Genomic DNA, 20,604 nt, shown 5'->3' with positions numbered 1-20,604 from the left:
TCGAGCCTGTGTTTCCCTGCAGGGCAACGTCCACCCTGGTGGGAACGGCACGGGCTGCTCCCCGCTAGTCTTCTTCCCTTTTAGCGGCTTTGGACACAGTCGATCACCCTCTCCTCAAAAACTCGGCTTCCAGAACACACGTGCCTGCCTGCTCCTCCTGCCCCCGGCCCCCACCCAACTCTCACGCGTGGGTCCTCCTCTGGCCTCTGTCCTTTGTCCTCGCGTCTTCTTCTTCCAGAGGTCACAAAATGGCGGCCCGGCGGCCTCGTGAGACCCACCAGCGGATTTTGTTTGGTCCTCACAGTGTTTTTTGGTTTTAATTTGAATGCAGTTAGGCGGGGCAAGCAGTCCCCAAGTTCGCCACAGTCCCCATCAATCCTTGTCGTCTTACACCCGTCCGCGTCACACATTTCCATCACCTGCCTGGTCCCTGGAGCCATCTGAGTTTTCAAAAACCCCTGCTACACATGCTGCCTGGGAAACCTCACCCGCTTTTCCCTCCTTCGACCGCCACTGGGATCTCCTGCTCCATCTCTCATCTGCGTCAAAATCGCCGAGGGAGCTTGTTCCAAATGCCGACGCCCAGCCTCCCTCCCGCCCCCGGATGGATCTGCTTCGACAGTTCTAGATGGTTCTAGATGGTTCTAGGGCAGAGATCATAAACTCATAAATGCCGGCAGGAGCCAGGTGGGCCACATAAATGAGTGAACTTGACAGGTATAAGAAAAGTCGACGGCCAGAAATATAATCAAATGGAATCTTTACTGAACTCTGGTGAATGCATGGAACATAATACAAACATGTATGATACTGGAGTTTATATTTCAAATCCAAAATTGAAAAAATACAAATTGAAAAATAGAAATATTTAATTACTAAAATTTTTTTTCTCTGTCATAATTCTTCTGCTCCCTGACTTGAAGCTGGCAGGCGGACATCATCCCTGCCACCCCCAGATGTCAACGTCAGGCCTTGGCTGTCATGGTGGGATGGGTGGTTGAGAATTCAACCTGGACTCCTGAAGCTGGGAGCGATATTGAACTTGATTCAGTTTTGTAACGGAAAACGGCTGTTCACAAGCGTGGCCGCTTCCAAACACGGAGGTTCAGGACAACCACTGGAGAGTGGTGTAGGGCTGTCATCTTCCGACGGAACCCACTTAGGAACCAGCAGCTTACTGCCCTGTAGTTCGTTCAATAACTACTATTTGCAGTCTGCATTCACATGATCGACATAAACCAACAAAGGCAAACTGGACAGTGTTAAGTTTGTTTTCATGAAGTCTAGATGCAGAGAGCCCTTGGGGGAATTTGGTCTTTAACCCCGCGAGTTGGGTGAACATGGTCTGGGCCATGTCTTTCGTTTCTGGAAACCAACTGCAGCAACGAAAGGGAGTCAGAATATTCCCTGCCAACGACTTCCCCATTTTTGCCAGGACTGGGTGAACACGATCATACATTCAAGTAGCTGTTTGTGTACGTCTTTGCGGAGAAAAGAGAGTGTTCAGAAGGGTTGGAACCTCGATCAAAAGTCTCCGACTGACCTTCTCAGGGGAACCAAGGTGTGGCTTCTGCCTCATCTGAAATGAACCAAGTGGATGGACTGCAACGGTTCAGACTGCTTCCACACATCCTGTGACGACCAGGTCACAGACTTCTATAAAATACATCGGGTCAAGTTCATCACCAGCCTGCCCGTGGTTAAGGTACACGAGTCTGTCACGGACATCGTGTCGTGTGTTCCATTGACCTTCTTAGTAAGGTCAGTGCCTGGTGATTGATGCAACGACCTGACTTGAGTGCTTGGATCAAGGCATCCCCTGTCGGTCCCCTGTGACACTGATCATTTGATCACCACCACGGTCTGTAGCTGTGCTCAGGCATTTTGACCAGTCTCCATGAAACTGTGCATTTCTCTCAACACACAGAAAACAGGTCACTTCCCAGTGTCGGGCCTGCCTTGGCACCGTGTCACAGATTTCTTCGGTCACATCGAGATTCTCCACACCACAAATAAATAAAGCTAACTGGGTGGCAACAGTTCATGAGCAGCGATAGAAAAGGCCACGATTGATTTGACTCGTTCAAGCAACCGGACTTGTCAGTCTTCGGATTTCTCTTCACCTCCCCATGGGATGCAGACGCCTGCTAGACTTAGAGGATGGTCCAGACAGACATGAGTTTCTGTTCAGGAGGCGTCATTTCTGCTCGCTTTTAAACTCGCTGTCGGTAGGCTGGAATGCCCAGGTGACTCTTTTCACATGATTCCGGAACCGTGCGTGGCAGCCGTGCCACTGCTCCCGTCCGCTTCCCAAAACCAGCCCTACTGACACTTGAGGCCCTTTTTCAGTTCATTGAGTATTGCGTCTCGCGTCTGCTCTGTGTACTGGTCGAAGCTCTTACTGTGCTTGGATTCATAGTGACGCCTCAGGTTGTATTCTTTCAACACAGACACGATTTTTTTGCATATTAAGCAGGTAGGCATGCTCTTCACCTCCACAAAGAAATAGGCTCGCTCCCATTTCTCTCGAAACACGTGGCCCTCTCGTTCTCTCTTTCGTTTTGCCACTTTTGGTAGAGACATGGGTACAAGAAAGATTTCACTGTCTCCGAACGCTACCACAGGAACAACAACAGTGCAAGCCCCGTGCCAAAGGCAACAGCCTCCTGCCTCGTGGTGGGGGAGTCAAGAGGGAGTGGTGGGGACTGTGGCGAACCAGAGAGCACACGCCCCATGGAAAGGGGCAGCTCCAGCCCGTTGTTTGCTAGGCAGAAGGGCGGGCCCAGGGGTGCCAGATCTTCTGACTTGTCAAGAGAAGCCAAGACTGCAGATTTTGTGTGTGTGTGTGTGTGTGTGTGTGTTTGTGTGTGTGTGTGTGTGTGTGAATCATCCTGATTTTTACAACTAACTTGTTAGGAAAAAAAATGCCACATATGCTAACACAGGGAAGGCCAAACAAAACTCATCTGTAGAGTGGCCCACGGGCCACCAGATTGCAACCTCTCTCCTGGGACGCCGCCCGGGAATCTGATGTTAACCGGCGTCTCAAACAATGCGGATGCTGGTGGTCCAGCCGTGGACCACGCTCTGAGCAACACTGCTCTAGGGTCTGACAACGGACAACTAATTTTCTGCCCCCAGGCCAGAGCACCCCTGTGCTCCAGCCACGTGTCTGTATCCAGCCGTCCCCTGGACGTCTCTCTAAGGACGACCTGAGGCCCTTTGCCTCATTACATCCCAAACCTGTACAACCTCCTTACATTCCTGCCGGGTTTCCCATCACCAGGACGGCTCCACCGTCCACCCTGTCCAAAGCCCTGGAAGGTAGGTCTCTGCCTGGGACCTGGAGCCTGCCCTCTCCACATGAGACCTCATCCATTCTGGTGTCTTCAACCACCAAACATATACTGTCGCTAAGGACACACATCCTGTGCTCCCAACACGGCCTTGGTCACTTGGGTGTCCCTGGACCATCAGCACTCACTACTGGCTCCTTCTCCCAGCTCCCTGCCTCAGGGAGGCCCACTGTCTACCACACACCCAGGCCAGGTCCTGGGCACCGCCCTCGACCCCACCCGTACACCCCCAGCTTTCTTCACACAGCACACTAGTCTCTAGCCTCACCCCTCCTGCCCCCCGACTCGGCCCAGCCCCTCCTCTGGCCTCTCCTCTCCCCAGGGAAATTGCCCCGGACCCCTACCTGCCTTCCGTCCTGCCCTGTCACATCCCACAGCCCAGAGGGGGCTTTCTGAGAGCCAGCCGACCCAGGCCTGGCCCCTGCTCGTGGCCTCCTGCAGCTCTTCTGCATCCCCTGGACAAGCCTCCAGCTGCTTGGCTTGGAATCCGAGCCCCGTCCCCGCCTGGCGCTCGCCCACCTCTCTAGGCCCTCCCTCCCTTATGCTCGTGCTCCAGGAGCATGGACTGTCTTGCTCCTCTGACCACCCCAAGCTTCCTCCTGCCCCCACACGTTCATTTCTGTGGTCTCCGCACCTAGACCGCCACCGCCTTCCTTCCCAGCCTCCCTGACTCCTGCTTCTCACAGACGCTGCCAAGCCCAGCTGGCTCAGAGGCCTCCTCCGGGCCCAGCTGGTACCCTCTCTAGCTCCACGAGCGCACGTGGTCCTGGGAGCCCTGCCTGCTGCCTCCACATCTCCCTGGAGCCAGGCTGCACCAGACTGCCTGACTCGCCACCAAGCCCTGGCCTCACCAGCCCGGGGCCTCAGGGACGTCTGTTGAAGCGAGAACAAGGACAGAGGTGTCTCCCCCCGTCTCCTCCTGCCCAGTCCTGGGGGATGTCAGTGACGGGAGCCGGGGCGTGTGTTAAAAGGAACTTTATTGGGTGTCGGGGGTTCAGATGAGGTCCATGAGGATGTCGTCCTCCATGACGCTGGGCTGCAGGCCCGGCTGGGGGACCGGGCCCCGGGGACCCCCGCTGAGCAGCATCTGACCTGGGGGGCAGTGGGGAAGGGACTGCATCTCCCAGTAGTCCCTGGGGCCCTGGAGGGCCCTGGGCCTGCTTCCTCCCTCCTCCTCTGGGAGCCCAAGGCACTGAGTGGTCTAGGAAGCCCTGGGGGGACCCACAGAGGCGCCTTCTGACGCCGTGGGACCACAGATAGTCCTTTTCCCGTTAAGCCTTTGGGAGCCCATCCCCCAACATACCTCTCTGGCCCTAAGACGTTTCTCAGCAACCCCAGGAAGACACACAGGAAGGGAATGGTGGGGAGAGCTCCTGCCTCCTTGGTCCCTTGGGCTGTATTTCCCAGGAGCCCTTAGAGCCCCAAGAGCCACGGGCGACCCGCTATTCTTCAATCCCAGAACTTTACTTCCCAGAAGTCACTGGTCTTGGGGCTCCGGTCCCGGGGCTGCTGGGATACTCAGTCCAGGACCTGGCCTCCCCCGAACCCCCTTACCTGGCAGTGGAGCCCTCGGGGGAAGCTGTGCAGTCCAAGACTGGGTCGGCGGCGGTGGGTGCAGGAGCGGGGGCCCCAGCTGGGGCTGCCCCAGGCCCTGGTGCGGTGGGGGCAGCAGTGCAGGGGCCCCTGGTGGCTGGAGGTGGTGGAGGGAGGCCTGAGGCGGGGGCACCCCAGTCTGGGGCTGGGAGAACAAGGAAAGCAGTTCAGAGGCGAGGCCCCTGGTGGGGAGCCCCCACCTCCCCCAGCCCCTCGGGTAGCTTCTGGTCTTTCTTCCAAGGAATCTTAGCAGAAGCCCACGTAAGATACGTGGGGAGGAGCCAGGCGGGTCGCCAGTCACACCCTTCGATCAAACCAACCTCCCGCCTCCAAGATGAAAGGAATCAAACTGTCAAGGCCCAGGACCCACAGCTCCCATCTGCCGCCCGCCCCCAAAGCTCACCGGTGGTGGGTTGAGGAGGAGGCTCCGCAGTTGGGGGTTGGCCCCGGGATTCTGGGGCCGAAGGATGGGTCCGGGAGGGGGCGGGCCAGGGGCCGCTCCAGGAGGGCCTTGCGGGGCGCCCGGGGGCGCCTGGGCAGCACCCTGGGGCTGCGGCTGCCCCGTGGCCGTAGAGGCCCCCACGGTACCCTGTGGCTGGGGCTGCGGCGGGCGGAGCTGGAGCTGACGGGAGGAGACGGGAGTGAGGACAGAGCCCCCAGACACCCTGACCTCTGCGGTGGGGTCAGAATCACAGCCTCCTCCGGGGCCTCCCCCGCCCGGGCCCTGACCCCACTGGCCCTGTCCTCACCAGGTTCTGCGAGGGCCTTGCCTGGTCCTCCAGAATGGGGCCCAGCCCCGGGGGTGCCTGCTGTGCCCCCATCTGTGTGGGGAGAGAGGGAGCAGATCAGTGGCTGGGCGGGGCGTCCCCATGTCGGGGAGGGTCTGCGCCCTGAGAGGGAACCTGTCAGGAGCTGGGGACCTTTTCTGTGGCGGGTGGGCGGGTCTGGGAGGTAAACCTTACGTTCCCAGGTCCCCAAGAGGGGGCTGTGCCTTGGAGATTCAACGAGAACACTAAAAAAGGAGAGAAACGGTGCACGGCAACATGGGGATAGGACTGAATTTGGCAGGAGGAAGCGCCCAGCACTGGCGCCCCAGGAGGGCTCCGCGGGGTCTGCCGCGAGCTCGGGGCCGGGGGGCCGCGGCGCTCACCCCACGCTGCTGCTCCAGCTTCTGCTGCTGGACTTGCTTGTGGTTGGTGATGACCTGCCGGATGCCGTTGACGAAGCCGCTCTGGTCGTAGGGAATGAGGCCCATGAAGATCTTCTTCTTGGACGAGTACAGGAGCATGAGCACGCGCACCTCGCAGGGGGCCGTGTGCGGGAAGTGCACGCAGCCCGCCTGTGGGAGAGCGTCGCAACTGGTCACCCCAGTGACCAGGAGGAGGCCTCCCACCCACCCCCCGCGCTTCAGATGGTTCTAGAGGCCCCACAGGCCAGGAGTGGCAAGCTTTCTGCTCTAAAAGGTTGAGGAGACTCAAGGTTTGGCTTGGGGCTGCTCCAGAGAGCTGGGTGGCCAAAGGAACAGGGCGAGGCTGGGATTCTTGCTGACCACTGGGCAGGAGAGCAGAGAGGAAGTCCCCCCAACTTTGCCACACCGCGGGAGGCTGCCCTCCTCAAAGCCCCACTGGGAGGGCCCACGGCTGAGAGGGAGGGGCTTCAACACAGAGCTGATGCTGGAATCACGTGACCAATGGTGGTGGCGGATACATGACTGACTGGGAATCCAAGAGGCCCCTGGGGGCACCACACCCTCTCGGCCTCAGTACCTGCAGTGAGAACCTCGGGTAGCAGCGCTAACATCCCAAGGGATGTGACTCTGGGACGTGCCGATACACATCAGGCATCCTGCCCATGGCTGGACGCACAGGAAGTACCCGGGACACATTAGCGAACGTCAGGTGAGGCCGTAATACGCGGGGTGTTCAGGAGGTGGGCTCTTGGGGGAGGAGGGGCTGATAAGATTGAGGTCCCCGCTGTAGAACCCTGGCCAAGTCAGCCTTGCTTTCTCACGCGAGGCAGACCCTGCTAGCTGCCTACCATCTGCCCTTCTCCCCCGGGTAGAGAACCCCGATTCCGTTTGGGTAGCAACACGTCCGGGTCCCAGTGCACTCATGGGTGCCTGTTCCCCGATGCTCTCCTATGCAGCCAAGGGTGGCCCAGTGGCCTGGGTCTGGCCCAAGACGTGAAGGGAAGCCTGCCTGCCTGAGAGTGTGGGAAAGTGCTTTCCTAAAGAAAGGGAAATACACAGCTGATGCCACGCCTCCTTCTTGCCTTCCTACAGCAAGTCAAACAAGAGTCCTCGAGCTTCGAAAGCCATCTTACAACCACGAGAGAGAAGCCAAGAGAACCCCAGAGATCCTGGCCCTGACGTCATGGGGCTACATAACTAACCCCGAGAGCTGCTCACCTCTGGATGTCCTGTTACGTGTCACAAATGAATGCCTGCTTGTACAATGCTCACTTTGGGGACATCCCTCTCAGAACCCAGCTGCCACGCTGTGAAGAAGCCCAAGCCACACGGGGAGGCCACAGGTGGGCACCCGATGGCCAGGCCCAGCTGAACCCCGCTGACAGCACCATGTGAGTGGGCCATCTTGCACCTCCAGCCCAGGTGAGCTTTCAGATGACCACAGTCTCAGCCGCCACCTGGCAGTAACCCCCACAAGAGTCCCCAAGCAAGACTAGCCCAGCTGAGCCCAGCTGACACACACAGGACTAGGAGAAAGAATAAACTGTTGTTTTAAGCCTCCACCCCAATCATCTATCTGTTCTAAAAACTCTGCTGGTTGGGTGTATTGCTATTTGCAGTTGGAGGTATTCCCAACTCTCAGGATCACCTTCTTTGTAGAATTTTCCTGAGGATTCCATGAGGTAATCCACCAAAAGTCCCCTCTCCTAGAAAAGTGCCAGATCCACAGGATGTACTCATTAACTGGTTCTGCTCTATTTAGAGAGCCTCCCTCAGTGTGATGAGTTGAACTGTATCCTCCAAAAAGACACGCTGAAGTTCCAAACCCCAGCACCTGTCAATGTGACCTTATTTGGAAATAGGGTGTTTGCAGATGTAACAAGTTAGGATGAGATCATTAAAGCAGACCCCAATCCAAATGATTGGGGTGTCCTCATAAGATGACAGAGACACACACACAGGGAAGAAACACACAGAGGGAAGACAGCCATGTGACAATGGAAACAGAGACTGGAGTTTTGCTGTCTAAAGCCAACCCCGCCGGGGGCTACCAGCTGTAGGAGGCAAGGAAGGGTCTTCCCCTAGAGGCTTCAGAGAGCGCGGCCCTGCTGACACCCTGATTTCATTCAGACTTCTCTTTTCCGTAAGTGCGAGAGAATGCATTTCTGTTGTTCTTGGCCCCAGGAAGCCAACCCAGCAAACCCCCGTCAGAGCCAAGGGTTTTAACGTGGAACGGACCTCAATCTGGTGCATGTTGTAATTATAAAAAAAAAAAAGCTAAGGCTGAGGAACCCGAGGTCACAAAGGCAGCCCCACCATCAAAAATGGCTCCCTTGGGCCCAGGAGGATGGGGAGTGGCCACCTGCCCGCCCACCCGCCCACCCCACTCACAAAGCCGTTGCCCATGATGCGGTAGAGGCCTTTGAGAGAGTCCAGGTCCTTGTTGGTGAAGTGGAACTGGACCATCCTTGAGTTCCGGAACAAAGGGCCCAGGGTGGTCTGCGGGAGACACTGACGTCAGCCAGCGTGCGAAGCAGGGACGTGAGGAGGGGAGGACAGAGGCGGGAGGGGGTGGGCGGCTGTCCTCTCCCGCCACTCACCAGCAGCTGCTGGGGGATGAGCTGCATGATCAGCTTCTGGGGCCACTGCTCTGTTTTCCTGGGGCAACAACGGGAGGGGCGTCAGGAAGTCGCACACCCCAGCTCACCGCCCACCCCACCCCCAGCAGGCACCTACAGGTTCTCGCCGTGATTCACGTAGACCTGACAAGGCAGTGACCGAGTCAGCTTAGTGTTGGCGTCCACGGAGGCAGGTTTGGGCTTCTGAGGAGAAGAAGGGCATGTCACGGTGAGAAAGGTCCCGAGCCTCCATCCCCTTGACCTCTCCTGCCCTACCCTGGGAGCCCCGAAGCTCAGGACCCCCACCCCAGTTTAAGTCCCACAAGCCCTGGGCCCCTCCGTCAGACCATCAATCCCACAATCCTCTAGTCTTCAAATTCCACAAACGCTGGGGCTCCTCCTCTTGCCCCCGAATCCCACAGCCCTCTGTCCCCTAGATGCCACCATCTCCTGGATCTTCCCTGGACCGAGAATCCAAGACCTCTCTTAATCCTGAATTCCGGGCTATAAATGCCACGTGTCCTTGGGACTATCCTCAGGACCACAAGTCCCACGACCCCATGGGGGCCCCGGCCTAACCCTGTACCCCACCAGGCCTGGCCCTATGGATCCACTCACCTCCTGCCACTCAAGGACCCCACTCCAGGCCAGAAGTTTGTTGGAGACTGACTGCTGCCCGCCGAGGGCCGGGGCCCCGAGCTGGGCCGGAGAAGGGCCACTCACCCCGCCTGGGGCCACGGTGCCCGCCTGACAGAGGGGAGGAAGGAGGGCCATGGGGCAGGGTCAGACCATCTCCTGGGAGGGAGTGTCCTGAGAGAGGGACAAACCAACAAGCAGAACGGGACGGAGGTCCCTTCCTCTGCACCCCGAGGGCCAGAACACCAACCACTGGGCCGTGCCTGGGACCATAAATGCTCTGACCCTGTAGGATTCAAAGACTCTCAAGCCCCTGATGTCCTGCACCCCCAGGACCCCTCGGGCTCCTCAGAACAGTCTTCACCCACCCGGAACCACAAACCCCATGATTCTGCTCCCGGACCCGCTACTCAGTGTTGCCTTAGCACAAGCTCCATGAGCCCCTGAGGACCCCGAACAACAAGACCCACGTGCCCTTGGGCCCTCCTCAGAAAGGCCAACTGCTCCTCCCCTGCACTGTGTTAGCAGCCAGAAGGCAGGTACCTACCATGGATGGTGCCCCGGGCTGTGCAGGGGGGGCCAGGCCCGGGCCAGGGGCCACAGTGGAGACCAGGCTGGGCTGGGAAGCAGGAGGTGGCTTGGGGGCGCCGGGGGGCCCTGGGGGCAGCGGGGGGGCCTGGGCCTGGCTGTAGGGGGGACCCACTCCTGGAGCGGCTTGCTGAAGGGGGTTGATGGGCGAGACTGCGGGAGAGACCAAGGGAAGCGGTGGGGGCAGGTGTGTGGAGAGTGGCCCGGCTGCCCCCCGGCCCCGCCACATCCCCGCCCGGGACTCACAGCGAGGGCCCAGCCCAGCCTTCTGGTTCTTGGCGGCCTCCACTGCGTTCTGGGCAGCCACCTGGGCTGCACTCAGGTTCCCGGGCACCTGGTGATAGAGGGGAGGGGCTGGTGAGGACCACCCTCCCCAGCTCCAATATCGCAGGAGCTCGTGACTCCCATCACCCCACAGGGACGTGATTCCCCAGCCCTAAAACTTCTACCCTCCAGGTGTCTCAAGGGAGATGCCCATCACCCCCAAGGCCCAACATCCAACTAGGTCTCTCCCAAGGGACCAGGGCTCCCGCAAGGCCCCAGGAGCATGTCCCTTCCCTGGTGATGTTCGCACCTGGTACTGCTGGGGCACAGGGGGCAGAGGCTGCTGGGGGGCTGCTGAGAGCGTGGCCCCCGAGGGTGGTGCTGGAGGCAGGGGCACAGGCTGCTTCGGCTGCAGGGGGCCGGGGGCCGAGCCACCTCCGACTGAGAGCCAAGGATGGACGATCGAGCCCCACGAGAAGGGGATTGAGAGACAGGAAGAAAATCCAAGTCAGAGGGAGCCCGGGAGGATGCCCCTCCCGCGCCCGTCCCCCCAGCAGCACCCGGGCCTCACCTGGCAGCACAAGCCCCCGCACCAGCACCATGTGCCGCGGGTCCTGGCTCACGTCTGCTGGCGGCTGCAGCGGCTCCAGCATGGCCGGGGGAGCCGCCTTCTCGAACAGAAGCCGCAAGGCAGGCAGCTTCCGGGGAGACACGATGGAGAAGTATATTCCTCGCTACAGGAGAGGGGACAAGCAGTCAGGACAAAGCCACCAGGCCAAGCCCTGGCTGTCACACCTGCTTGGCCCTAAAACCAAATCCCATCAGGCTTTGGGACAGGAGACCCCAAGACCTGTATTAGCTGCCCCAGAGAATTCTGGGTTATAGTTCTTCCAACAGGAGCCAGCAGAGCTGGCCACGGAGTCTGTGATGATCCTGTGACCCAGGACGGCAGGCCCCAGCCCTCCCCCCTCAGACCCAGGAGTCCTCACCTCCCCAATCTTCTGCACGAGAGTCTCCGTCGTGCACCCAGAGTATGTGGTGCTCTCAACAGCAGGCAGCAGGTACGGGGGTGAGTTACAGATAAGGAGGCAGACTCGGTGTGTCTGGCCGCTGCCGAGGACAAGGAAAGATGTGGAGCGCGTGGCAACAGGGGCCCTGAGAAAAGACCCAGAGCCAGCACCAGCAGAGGTGCAAGTCCTCCGCCCCACAGGAAGTCAGGAGTCAGGCCCCTATTTCACAGCTGAGAACACTGAGGCCCGGAAGAGGCTCCTGACTCACTCTAAGATACCCGGCAAGCAGGGAAGGCAGGAAGCAGACCCAGAGCTGGCTCCCCTTTGATGAGGATGCCGAGACTGGGCACAGGCCAGGTGTCCTCATCAGAACACCGCCTGGACACCGCCTGCTTCCTGGCCCCAAGTGTCCGGCACGCAGAGCCCACCCACCTCCCCACAGAGAGGCTGGGGGTGGAGCCCCAAGACAGGCAAAGCAGGTTACGTGCCAGGTGGACCGAGACCGACGTGGGCACACTCACATCTGCTCCCGCATCTTCTTGAAGTCATCGAACAGCTGCAGGGCTGTGCTGAGGCCTTCTGCGATGAGGCTGCAGCTCTCGCCACCCCCGCCCATGAACCTGCAGGGGGCCAGGCGGTCAGCCCCCGGGGGGCCCTGCGGCTCCCCAGCCCCTGGGCCACCCTGGAAGGGCCCGAACCTGTGCCATCCCTCTTCGTAGACTGTGCACCTTGGGACGGGGACACTGCAGAGTTCCCTGCTCTATCCCCAGTGCTGGCATGAGGACAGGGGACATTTGTCATCTCCTGCAAGGCAGTCCCTCTGGCAAGAGGCCCCATCAGAGGACAGAACAGAGAAAGGGCCCAGGACTCTAAGCCCAGGATCCTGTGCTGGGCCCCAGTGCCTGTGCACCTTGCCCTCTCTGGGCCATCCGCCCTGGCCTCACCCCAGCTTCCCAGCCTGGTGCACGGGCCTCCTCTGTCTTCCCACAGTGTTATGGGTTGAATTGGGTCCCCCAAAACAGGTATGCTGAAGTCCTAACCCTCCACCACACCTTAGGATGTGACCTGATTTGGAAACAGAGTCTTTACAGAGGTAAACAGGCTACAGTGAGGTCCTTAGAATGGCCTTAATCCAATATGACCGGTGTCCTTATAAGAAGGGGAACTTGGGACACAGAGACAGACACACTCAGAGGAAAGGCGACGTGGATGTGATGAGACACAGGGAGAATGCCACGTGGAGATCAGAATGACACTGCCACAGGCCAAGGAATGTCTGGGGCGACCAGAAGCTGAAAGAGGCAAGGAAGGAACCCTCCCTTTAAATTCCAGAGGGAGCACGGCCCTGCCCCGCCCCCCATCTCAGACTCCTGGACCCAGAACTGCGAGACAATAACTTTCTGTTGCTGTAAGCCACCTTGTTTCTAGTACTGTTACAGCAGCCCCAGGAAACTACTACACACAGATCTGGGTTTCTCCCCCAGCTGATCTACAGAGGGGTCACCAGTGTCCATCCCCGTGTGGCCTGTGGCAGGCCTCTGCTAGACTGCAGTTGTTGTCACCATGATTCTTCGGGTCACGTGGTCGCAAGGCTGACCCTTTGCCGCAGGGGACATCTGTGCAGACTGGGCCCCGCTCTGGGAGCCCTAAGGGCCCTGTTGCTCTGAACCGTGGCCCCTGTGTCTGTGTCAGCACCTGTCTCCCCGACGAGGCAGGGACGGGGTCTGAGACCTCCCTTGTCGCCAGCCTCACCAACCCCACCCCGCCAAGCCTGGCACAAGGGAGGCCTTGGGAACTGTGTGTTACATAAACAAATGGCTTCAAATCCAACCCTGGCCATCAAGGCCAGAATAGAGCCAAGCCCTCAGCTGGGCATCTGGGGCCCTGCCCACCTTCCACTCCATCCTCTCTGGGTGCAAGTCCTCCAGAGCTTCTTGGCTGTCCCTGGACTCCGTGATCAGCCACGCGCCCAGGCCTCTGCCTGTGCTGTCCGCCCCAAGACCACATACCACTGCCCCTTCTGGCGCAGGTGGAAACCCTGCTTACCTAACCAGACACCCAGCCCAGTGTCATCCTCCTCCAGGAAGCCTTCCTCACCTGCCACCTGATCTCAGGGCTCACCCTCAATCACATCACGTGTCCCCCAATACTGCGAATGTCAAGCTTCCTTCCACAGCCCACCTCCCCTCCAGACGGTGCAGCCCTCAGTGAGGGAGACCCAGTGGTCTGAGCCAGCTCTACAAGTACACACAGAGTCCCGGGAAATGCCTGCTGAGTAAGTGAGCCACCGGAGCATGACCCCTCTGTGCCGTACCTGAATTCTTTCCCGGTGTAGACTTCTGCCCTCTGCTCCCACTCTCAGGGTGCTCAGGCCACACCACTGTTCCTCCCCATGACCCACTCCCCAGCCCTCCTCTTCCTCACCATCGAGACTCCGGTTTGCACAGGAATTTTAATGCCACAGAGTTGGGGGAGACCCCGATAAATGAACCAACTCTGGATCCACCCTACTGCCAGCTTCCTGTGCTGGAAGAAATCAAGCCATCTTCATGGCTGGGGCTAAGGAGACAGGGGTGAGGGGGTAGGGGAAGAGACAGGAAGCAACTGCTTCAGGCATTCGGGGTCTCCTTCTAGGGTGATGAAAATGTTCCAAAACTAAATAGAAAAGGTGGCTGCACAACATTTTCAATGTACTAAACGCCACTGAATTGTTCACTTTAAAATGACTGCGAATTGGACTTCCCTGGTGGCGCAGTGGTTAAGAATACGCCTGCCAATGCAGGGGACATGGGTTCGAGCCCTGGTCCGGGAAGATCCCACATGCCGCGAAGCAACTAAGCCTGTGCACCACAACTACTGAGCCCGCGTGCCACAACTACTGAAGCCCACGCACCTAGAGCCCCTGCTCCGCAACAAGAGAAGCCACCGCAGTGAGAATCCTGCGCACCGCAACGGAGAGTAGCCCCCGCTCGCCGCAACTAGAGAAAGCCCGCACACAGCAATGAAGACCCAACGCAGCGAAAAATAAATAAATATTAAAAAATAAATAAAATAAAATGACTGTGTGTTATGTGAATTTCACCTCAATTTCTAAAAAAAAATAATTTATGAGGGAAAGTGCGATTGACCACTTTGAGATCCCAAAGCTGGCTTTTTTTCTTATTGAACAGTAAGCATAAGCCACCTTTTGCCAGCTCAGAGAGAGACACATAACAAATATTTTGTCCAAGAAATGAGAAAAACTTAAAAATGGGCAGTGGGAGAGGGAATTCCCTGGCGGTCCAGTGGCTAGGACCCCGCGCTCTCACTGCCGAGGGCCCAGGTTCCATCCCTGGTCAGGGAACTAAGATCCCACATGCTGTGTGGCGCGGCCAAAAAAAAAAAAAAGGGGAATGGGAGAAAGCATGACCAGTTGCAAAATATGTTTTAAATATCATAAAGTTTTAAATAAACCCCTCAAGTAATAAACATAAAGTAAAAATGAAATGATTCCTCATCCTCATGCCTCTGCCCCCAGTTGCTCTGCCCGATGTCACAGCACTGAGTCCTCACCACCCACTTTCACGGGCTAACAGGCCCCGGGAGCCCCCCAGAGGGACTGAAGCAACATGAACAGCAGCCAGCTCCGACCAAGGACTTCCTACAGCCACACCCCCGCCCAGCCCATCACCCGAGGGAAACACTGGCTCCAAGAGGGCCAGGACTTTGCCTGCCTCATACCCCCTGACTCCTCAGTGCCTGGAACAATTTGCCCCACAAACATCTGTTGAATGAATGAATGCACAGATGAATGAATGAATGCACAAACGCACTGTCACAACGCCATGGGGAAGACACTTGGGCTATTTTCCTTCTACCCTAGCCTTTCTTTTTTCTTTTGGTTATTAATTTATTTATTGGCTGCAATTGGTCTTCGTTGCTGCGTGGGGGCTTTCTCTAGTTGTGGCGAGCGGGGGCTACTCTTTGTTGCGGTGCGCAGGCTTCTCGTTGCAGTGGCTTCTCTTGTTGTGGAGCACAGGCTCTAGGCCCGCAGGCTTCAGTAGTTGTGGCACACGGGCTCAGTAGTTGTGGCGCACGGGCTTAGTCGCTACGTGCCATGTGGGATCTTCCCGGACCAGGGCTTGAACCCGTGTCCCCTGCGTTGGCAGGCGGATTCTTAACCACCGAGCCACCAGGGAAGTCCCTACCCTAGCCTTTCTGATGCTGGGTCACTAGCTGTAGGCGGGAGGGGGAACCGCCCCTCTTGTCAGAAAGGAAAATGTTAACATCAGAAATGAACCTCTCCAAAGCAAGGACGTTTCAAAAATCACACTGCCTGCTTTGTTCCATAACAGGTAATGGATGTTCCAGGAAAAGGTAAGATTTCTCCAAGCGTGAACAAAACTTGCTGACTTTCTTCGTGATCTCTGTTACAGACCGGCCCTGAATGCCACAGAAACTGAATTTAGATGGTTACATAGGACTTGATAAAACAGTGACGACTGTGAATATTAAATAATGGCTTAAAATGTTTATCAGCTGATTGGGAGGATTCCGGTGAGCATACAGCACACAAAGCTTTTTTATTTGGTTATAGGTGCAGTGTATTCTAGGTTGGTTAAAGGGGAGGGTGAATACGGGATGAAAGTATTCCGAAAGCATTTCCCCCTTATCTTCCCAGTGCCCTTGACATTTTTAAGTAAGGGGGTTTAACTGCTTTTCCTGACACCCACCAGAAGGTTTGGTTTCCTGGTGATTATCTTCCCCACAGCTTTCACTCGTTCATTTATTCAGCAAAGGTCTCCTAAGGCCTCTTGGGTCCCAGGCCCCAGCTGGAAGCAAACAGCAGGGGAAACACCCAAGTCCTGGACATTCACAGTCCAGAGGTGTAGAGCTGTGACAGGGAAACACCTGGGGGCAATGGGGGCAGAGGAGAGAGCAACTGGCTGCTTGCCAGAATCAGGGAAAGGACATTTGAGTCAGGTCTTGATGTTTATATAGGAGTTTACCAGGGGGAACCAGAGTATGAAGTGCATTCTGGGCATTCATTCATTTACTCACTTGTTCAACAAAGTTTTCCTTAGGCCTCCTTTGTGCCAGGCCCTGTGCTGGGTGCTAGAGACTTGAGGGACATTAGACTTGGACTTGGGCCTCAAGGAGCCCCCATTCAACATTATTCAAGTCTTACCACAATCTAGTCCAGAGGTTCTTAAATGGGGTGGATTCTGCCCCCAAGGAGATATCTGACAACGTCTGGGGACATTTTTGTTTGTCAGACTGGGGGAGGGAAGTAGCCACTGGCATCTGGGGGGTAGGGGCCGGAGATGCTATTGAACACCTTACAATGCACAGTACGGCCCCCCAATAACAAAGAATCATATGGCCCAAAGGGTCAACAGTGCTGACGCTGAGAAACCCTGCTCTACCCTGACCGTGAATTCTAAAGACCATGAGGGGGAAACTTTGCAGTGTTCAACTTTGCAGTGAACGTGCAGCACCCAGTCCAGCGCATACAGCCTGGAACAAAGCAGGTGTTCAACAAACATTTGCTGCAGGGACGTACAAAGAAAACAGCGAACTGGTGTTATTTAATGAACTCTGACCAGACCCTGAGCTGAACACAGTATGAAAATCAGGTCCTGTCATCCTCCCAGGAGTCCTGAGGCATGGACTACCATTATCCATCTGCAATCCAAGAAACCGAAACACGAAACAACGGCAACAGCTTAGGTAGCACTTAATACGTGTCAGGCACTGTTTTAAATAGTCATCAACTCGTTTAATTCACGAAGTATCCCTACAAAGTCACGGTAACCATGTCTCCAATGATCCTCATCTCCTAGTATTCACGCCCCCCTCAAACACTGGACAGGACTGACTTGTGTACTAAACAGAATGTGATATAAGTGATGATGTGTGACTTCCAAGATTTGATCATAAAAAGCTCTGTGGTTTCCTCTTTGCTCTTTCTGTTGGATTGCTCAGGCTGAGGAAAGCCAGCTGTTGGAGGACACTCAAGCAGCCCCACGGAGACACCTTGTGGCTAACATCTGGCAAGGAATCGAGGCCTCTAGCCAATAGCCATAGGGTGAGCCAGCCTGTAAATGGATCCTCCGGTCGCAATCACACTGTTGGATGACTGCAGCCCAAAGTCACGGTGACTGCAATCCCACAAGAGACCCTGAGCTAGAGCAACCCATCGAAGCCACCCCTGAATTCCTTACTTACAGAAACCACATGAGATAATAAATGTCTGTTGTCTTAGACCGGTTAAGTTTTTTTTTTCCTCTGGCCACGCCTCCAGGCATGTGGGATCTTAGTTCCCAACCAGATATCAACCTGTGCCCCCTGCAGGGGCAGTGTGGAGTCCCAACCACTGGACCGCCAGGGAAGTCCCAAGCTGCTAAGTTTTAATCTGTTACCCAATAGTGAATAAGTAACACGGTAACTATAAGTACCATTAACCTTCCCGTTTTAGAGACAAATTATATTAGACACAGGGGACAGAGAGTTCTGTTGTGGTGGAGCCGTGCTGTGGCCCCAGTCTGTCTGCACCTGCAAGAGCCTGCAATGTGAACTATCACAATTCACTCCAAAGCACAGAGGCCTAGCTTATCTTGGCCTAGCCCCACCCCTCTTGCACTCAGGCTTCAATGCCTCCATCTGAAAATGGAGAACTAGAGTAGAAATGAGAAGCAACAGGCAGAAAAGGGAGGAATCACACGTGGGTGCTGGAGTTCCACAGGCCTCCTTGACTGGGAAGTTCTTTCTACTTCCGAGCCAGACAGCAACATCAGCTAAGCACACAGAACCGACCACAGAAGTGACTTCGGGATAAAACCACAATCCCCATCACAGCCCTTTTCAGCCAACTAATGTGAGGGGATGGATCCTGCAGCTCAAATCCAAGCCACCATTCCTCCGCGGTCCGTCACAGGGTCCCCCAACCCTTCCCAAAGCCCAGAAAAGAGCTCACTTAATGCCATCGAGCCAGGTGACAAACTCATAGGCGCTGCTGGTGGGAGCGTGACATTGTACGTAGGACTCTGGGGCGCAGTCCACCGTGTTGAACACCACGAGGCTGTACTGGGTCCCCCCATACTGGAAGGGGAGGACAGAGAAATTTTTCATCTGGGACCCCCCAGCTCCCTTTTCCCTCAGGGGAGTTGGGGCTCCCAGCTCCCCGTCCCTTAGACCCAGGAGTCCAGACCCCAGCCCCTCCCCCCTCAGACCCAGGAGTCCAGGTCCCCGCCCCCTCCTCTCTCAGACCCAGGAGTCCGGATTCCCAGCTTCCCTCTTCCCTCAAACTCAAGAGTCCCAAGACTCACGTCTCCCCCGAAGTCCGTCTCGGCAGGAGGACCACCATTAAAATACCTGTGAAGGTCGGAGGTGAAAGGTCGGGGTGAGACAAGAGACTGTGGAAAACTAAAGTCGGAGGGCGGGGTTGGAGTCGCGGAAACGGCACTCACTCGATGGCCGGGAGCAGGTAGTGCTTGCGGAGCCCCTCGAAGTAGGGCCCCAGGTTGGCCGTGCCCTCAATTACAAACACCACGTCAGCTACGAGGCCCCCGGCGCGGGCCGGGCCCTCCGACCCGGGGACCATGCCCCGCGCCGCAACCACCGCCGCCGCCGTAGCCACTGCGGGATGAGCGGAAGTGCGCCTGCGCTGCGCGCGCACCCGCGCCGGACGGCCTTGCGTCGCTGTTGACGCTCTAGTGGCCATGTTTGTGCGGGGCATCCAGGGCTGGTGGGTTTATCTCCATCGTCTTTCGCACCCAGTGTGTGCAAGACTCAAAAAGGACCTAGCGAACCCCTTCGGGGGCCTGATGTGGAAGACTGAATTATTGGCAGAACTGTCGAGAGAGAAATATATTGAAAGCGGTGCGCAGCCGCCATTTTTGAGCGGGGCGACCATTCCGACACTAGTTTCAATGGGAGGGTCTGGAGACCTGGTTGCTATGCAACGCGTAGGCTGCCCTTGTTTTCTAAAAGAGAGATTAGGTTTCTAGTTAAGTTCTTTCTGGCTTGGGGGGATGGGGGGGGGGTGGGTCGTGCGAAGGGTCCAATCACATCATCCGAAACGGGGTTACTAGGCAACGCTTTAAGGTTGCAATCAACTCTGAAGGGAGTGCAGCTGTTCTTCCCACCCCGAAAAGAAACCAAACTCCAACCCAAGTGGAGGTTGCTGAGCAACACTTGCTAGTTGTTTTCTGGGAGAAGAGCCAGAAACTGGCCTAGAACATAAATACGTTCCAGGTGGATTAAAAATGTAAATGTAACAAATGAAAGCATAACACTGTATAATCCTGAAGACTGGAAAAAGAGTTTCTTATCATTACAGCAAAGCCAGAGAGCGTAAAATATTGAACTGTTCGCGTAAGACTCCATGAACCAAGTTGAAAACGATACTGTAAACTGGGAAAGTCATTGTAACTACATAAATACACGTTACTAATCAATAAAAACTAAGGAAAATAGAAATACTTTATTTTTTTAATGGGGAAGGAAACTAAGCAGGCTTTTCTCACACGCAAAAAATATTAAAAATAGCAAATATCTGAAAGCCGCTCATCTTCAACAATTAAAAAGTGCTAACAGAGGGTCCAATGACATAGCATTTTACCTTTGTCATGTTAATTAAAGTTGGAAATAATAAGTCCATGAGGGTGGGAGGGTTTGGGTGAAATGAGCCGGCTCAGAGGTGATCTAGTGGGGGTGGAAACCAAAACGACTTGCTCCAATGCAGTTTGTCAATATATTTCAAGGTAAAGAGTGCATTGCTTTGCACTCAGCAGTATCACCATTTTGTCACATGAACTTTATCGATCCCTTTTTTCTTTTTTCTTTGATGAACCCTTTTAAAGCACATCCCAACATATCATTTTACCTCTACATTCTTGACAGGCATCTCTAAAAAGGTGGATATTTTTGCACGTAACCACTATGCCATTAACACCCCTAACAAAATTGTGTTATTTCTTGGTATCATTGAACACTTAAATCCATAATCAGATTTTCCCAATTCTCTCAAAATGCCTTTTTACAATTGTTTTATTTGTATCAGGATCCAAACAACGACCAAACACATATTTAGATGGCTTAAATTTCTTTTAATCTAAAGCAGCTCCCTTCTTTTTTATACTAGTGTAATTAAATTTTTAAAAAATTATAAGGAAGATAAAAGTAAGTTGGAGAAAGGCAAAATGATAAATTGGTAAGGAGATTAAAATGGTACCTAAAATTCCCTCCTAACCATAAGGAAACTTTTCTTTAGATAAGCTGAATGCGTGATTGGCTCCATTAACTGATTTTTAAACATTTCCATTAATGTATTACAAACGGTAAGTTAAACAATGAGATATTTTAGCCTG

The 20,604-nt window shown here is 55.6% G+C and overlaps 1 protein-coding gene across 3 annotated transcripts; it reads right to left on the bottom strand.

Annotated features, from left to right (window-relative positions):
* Window positions 1–760: 760 nt before the first annotated feature.
* MED25 (mediator complex subunit 25) lies at window positions 761–18,878 on the bottom strand. 3 transcript variants are annotated; one of them, XM_068528916.1, is made up of 18 exons: window positions 18,703–18,878; window positions 18,562–18,607; window positions 18,210–18,334; window positions 11,776–11,874; window positions 11,234–11,354; window positions 10,816–10,978; window positions 10,555–10,685; window positions 10,227–10,314; window positions 9,940–10,133; window positions 9,375–9,503; window positions 8,875–8,960; window positions 8,739–8,796; window positions 8,530–8,637; window positions 6,100–6,288; window positions 5,699–5,770; window positions 5,353–5,571; window positions 4,911–5,094; window positions 761–2,567 (listed from the first exon to the last, which is right to left on the bottom strand). In XM_068528916.1, the coding sequence occupies exons 1-18, from the start codon at window positions 18,834–18,836 to the stop codon at window positions 2,323–2,325; spliced, it is 2,391 nt and encodes a 796-aa protein (XP_068385017.1). In that variant the 5' UTR covers window positions 18,837–18,878; the 3' UTR covers window positions 761–2,322. The 3 variants fall into 3 exon arrangements, with proteins under 3 accessions (XP_068385017.1, XP_068385019.1, XP_068385018.1); XM_068528917.1 differs by lacking the exon at window positions 761–2,567 and adding an exon at window positions 4,316–4,448; XM_068528918.1 differs by lacking the exon at window positions 18,210–18,334 and having other exon boundaries at window positions 18,703–18,790.
* Between the last annotated feature and the right edge of the window lie 1,726 nt (window positions 18,879–20,604).

The sequence above is a fragment of the Eschrichtius robustus genome, chromosome 19 (assembly GCF_028021215.1).
Source record: "Eschrichtius robustus isolate mEscRob2 chromosome 19, mEscRob2.pri, whole genome shotgun sequence".
In the NCBI taxonomy this organism is placed as follows: Eukaryota; Metazoa; Chordata; class Mammalia; order Artiodactyla; family Eschrichtiidae; genus Eschrichtius; species Eschrichtius robustus.
The sequence above is the reverse complement of the archived record's forward strand: the minus strand, read 5'-3'. Positions and strand labels throughout refer to the sequence as shown.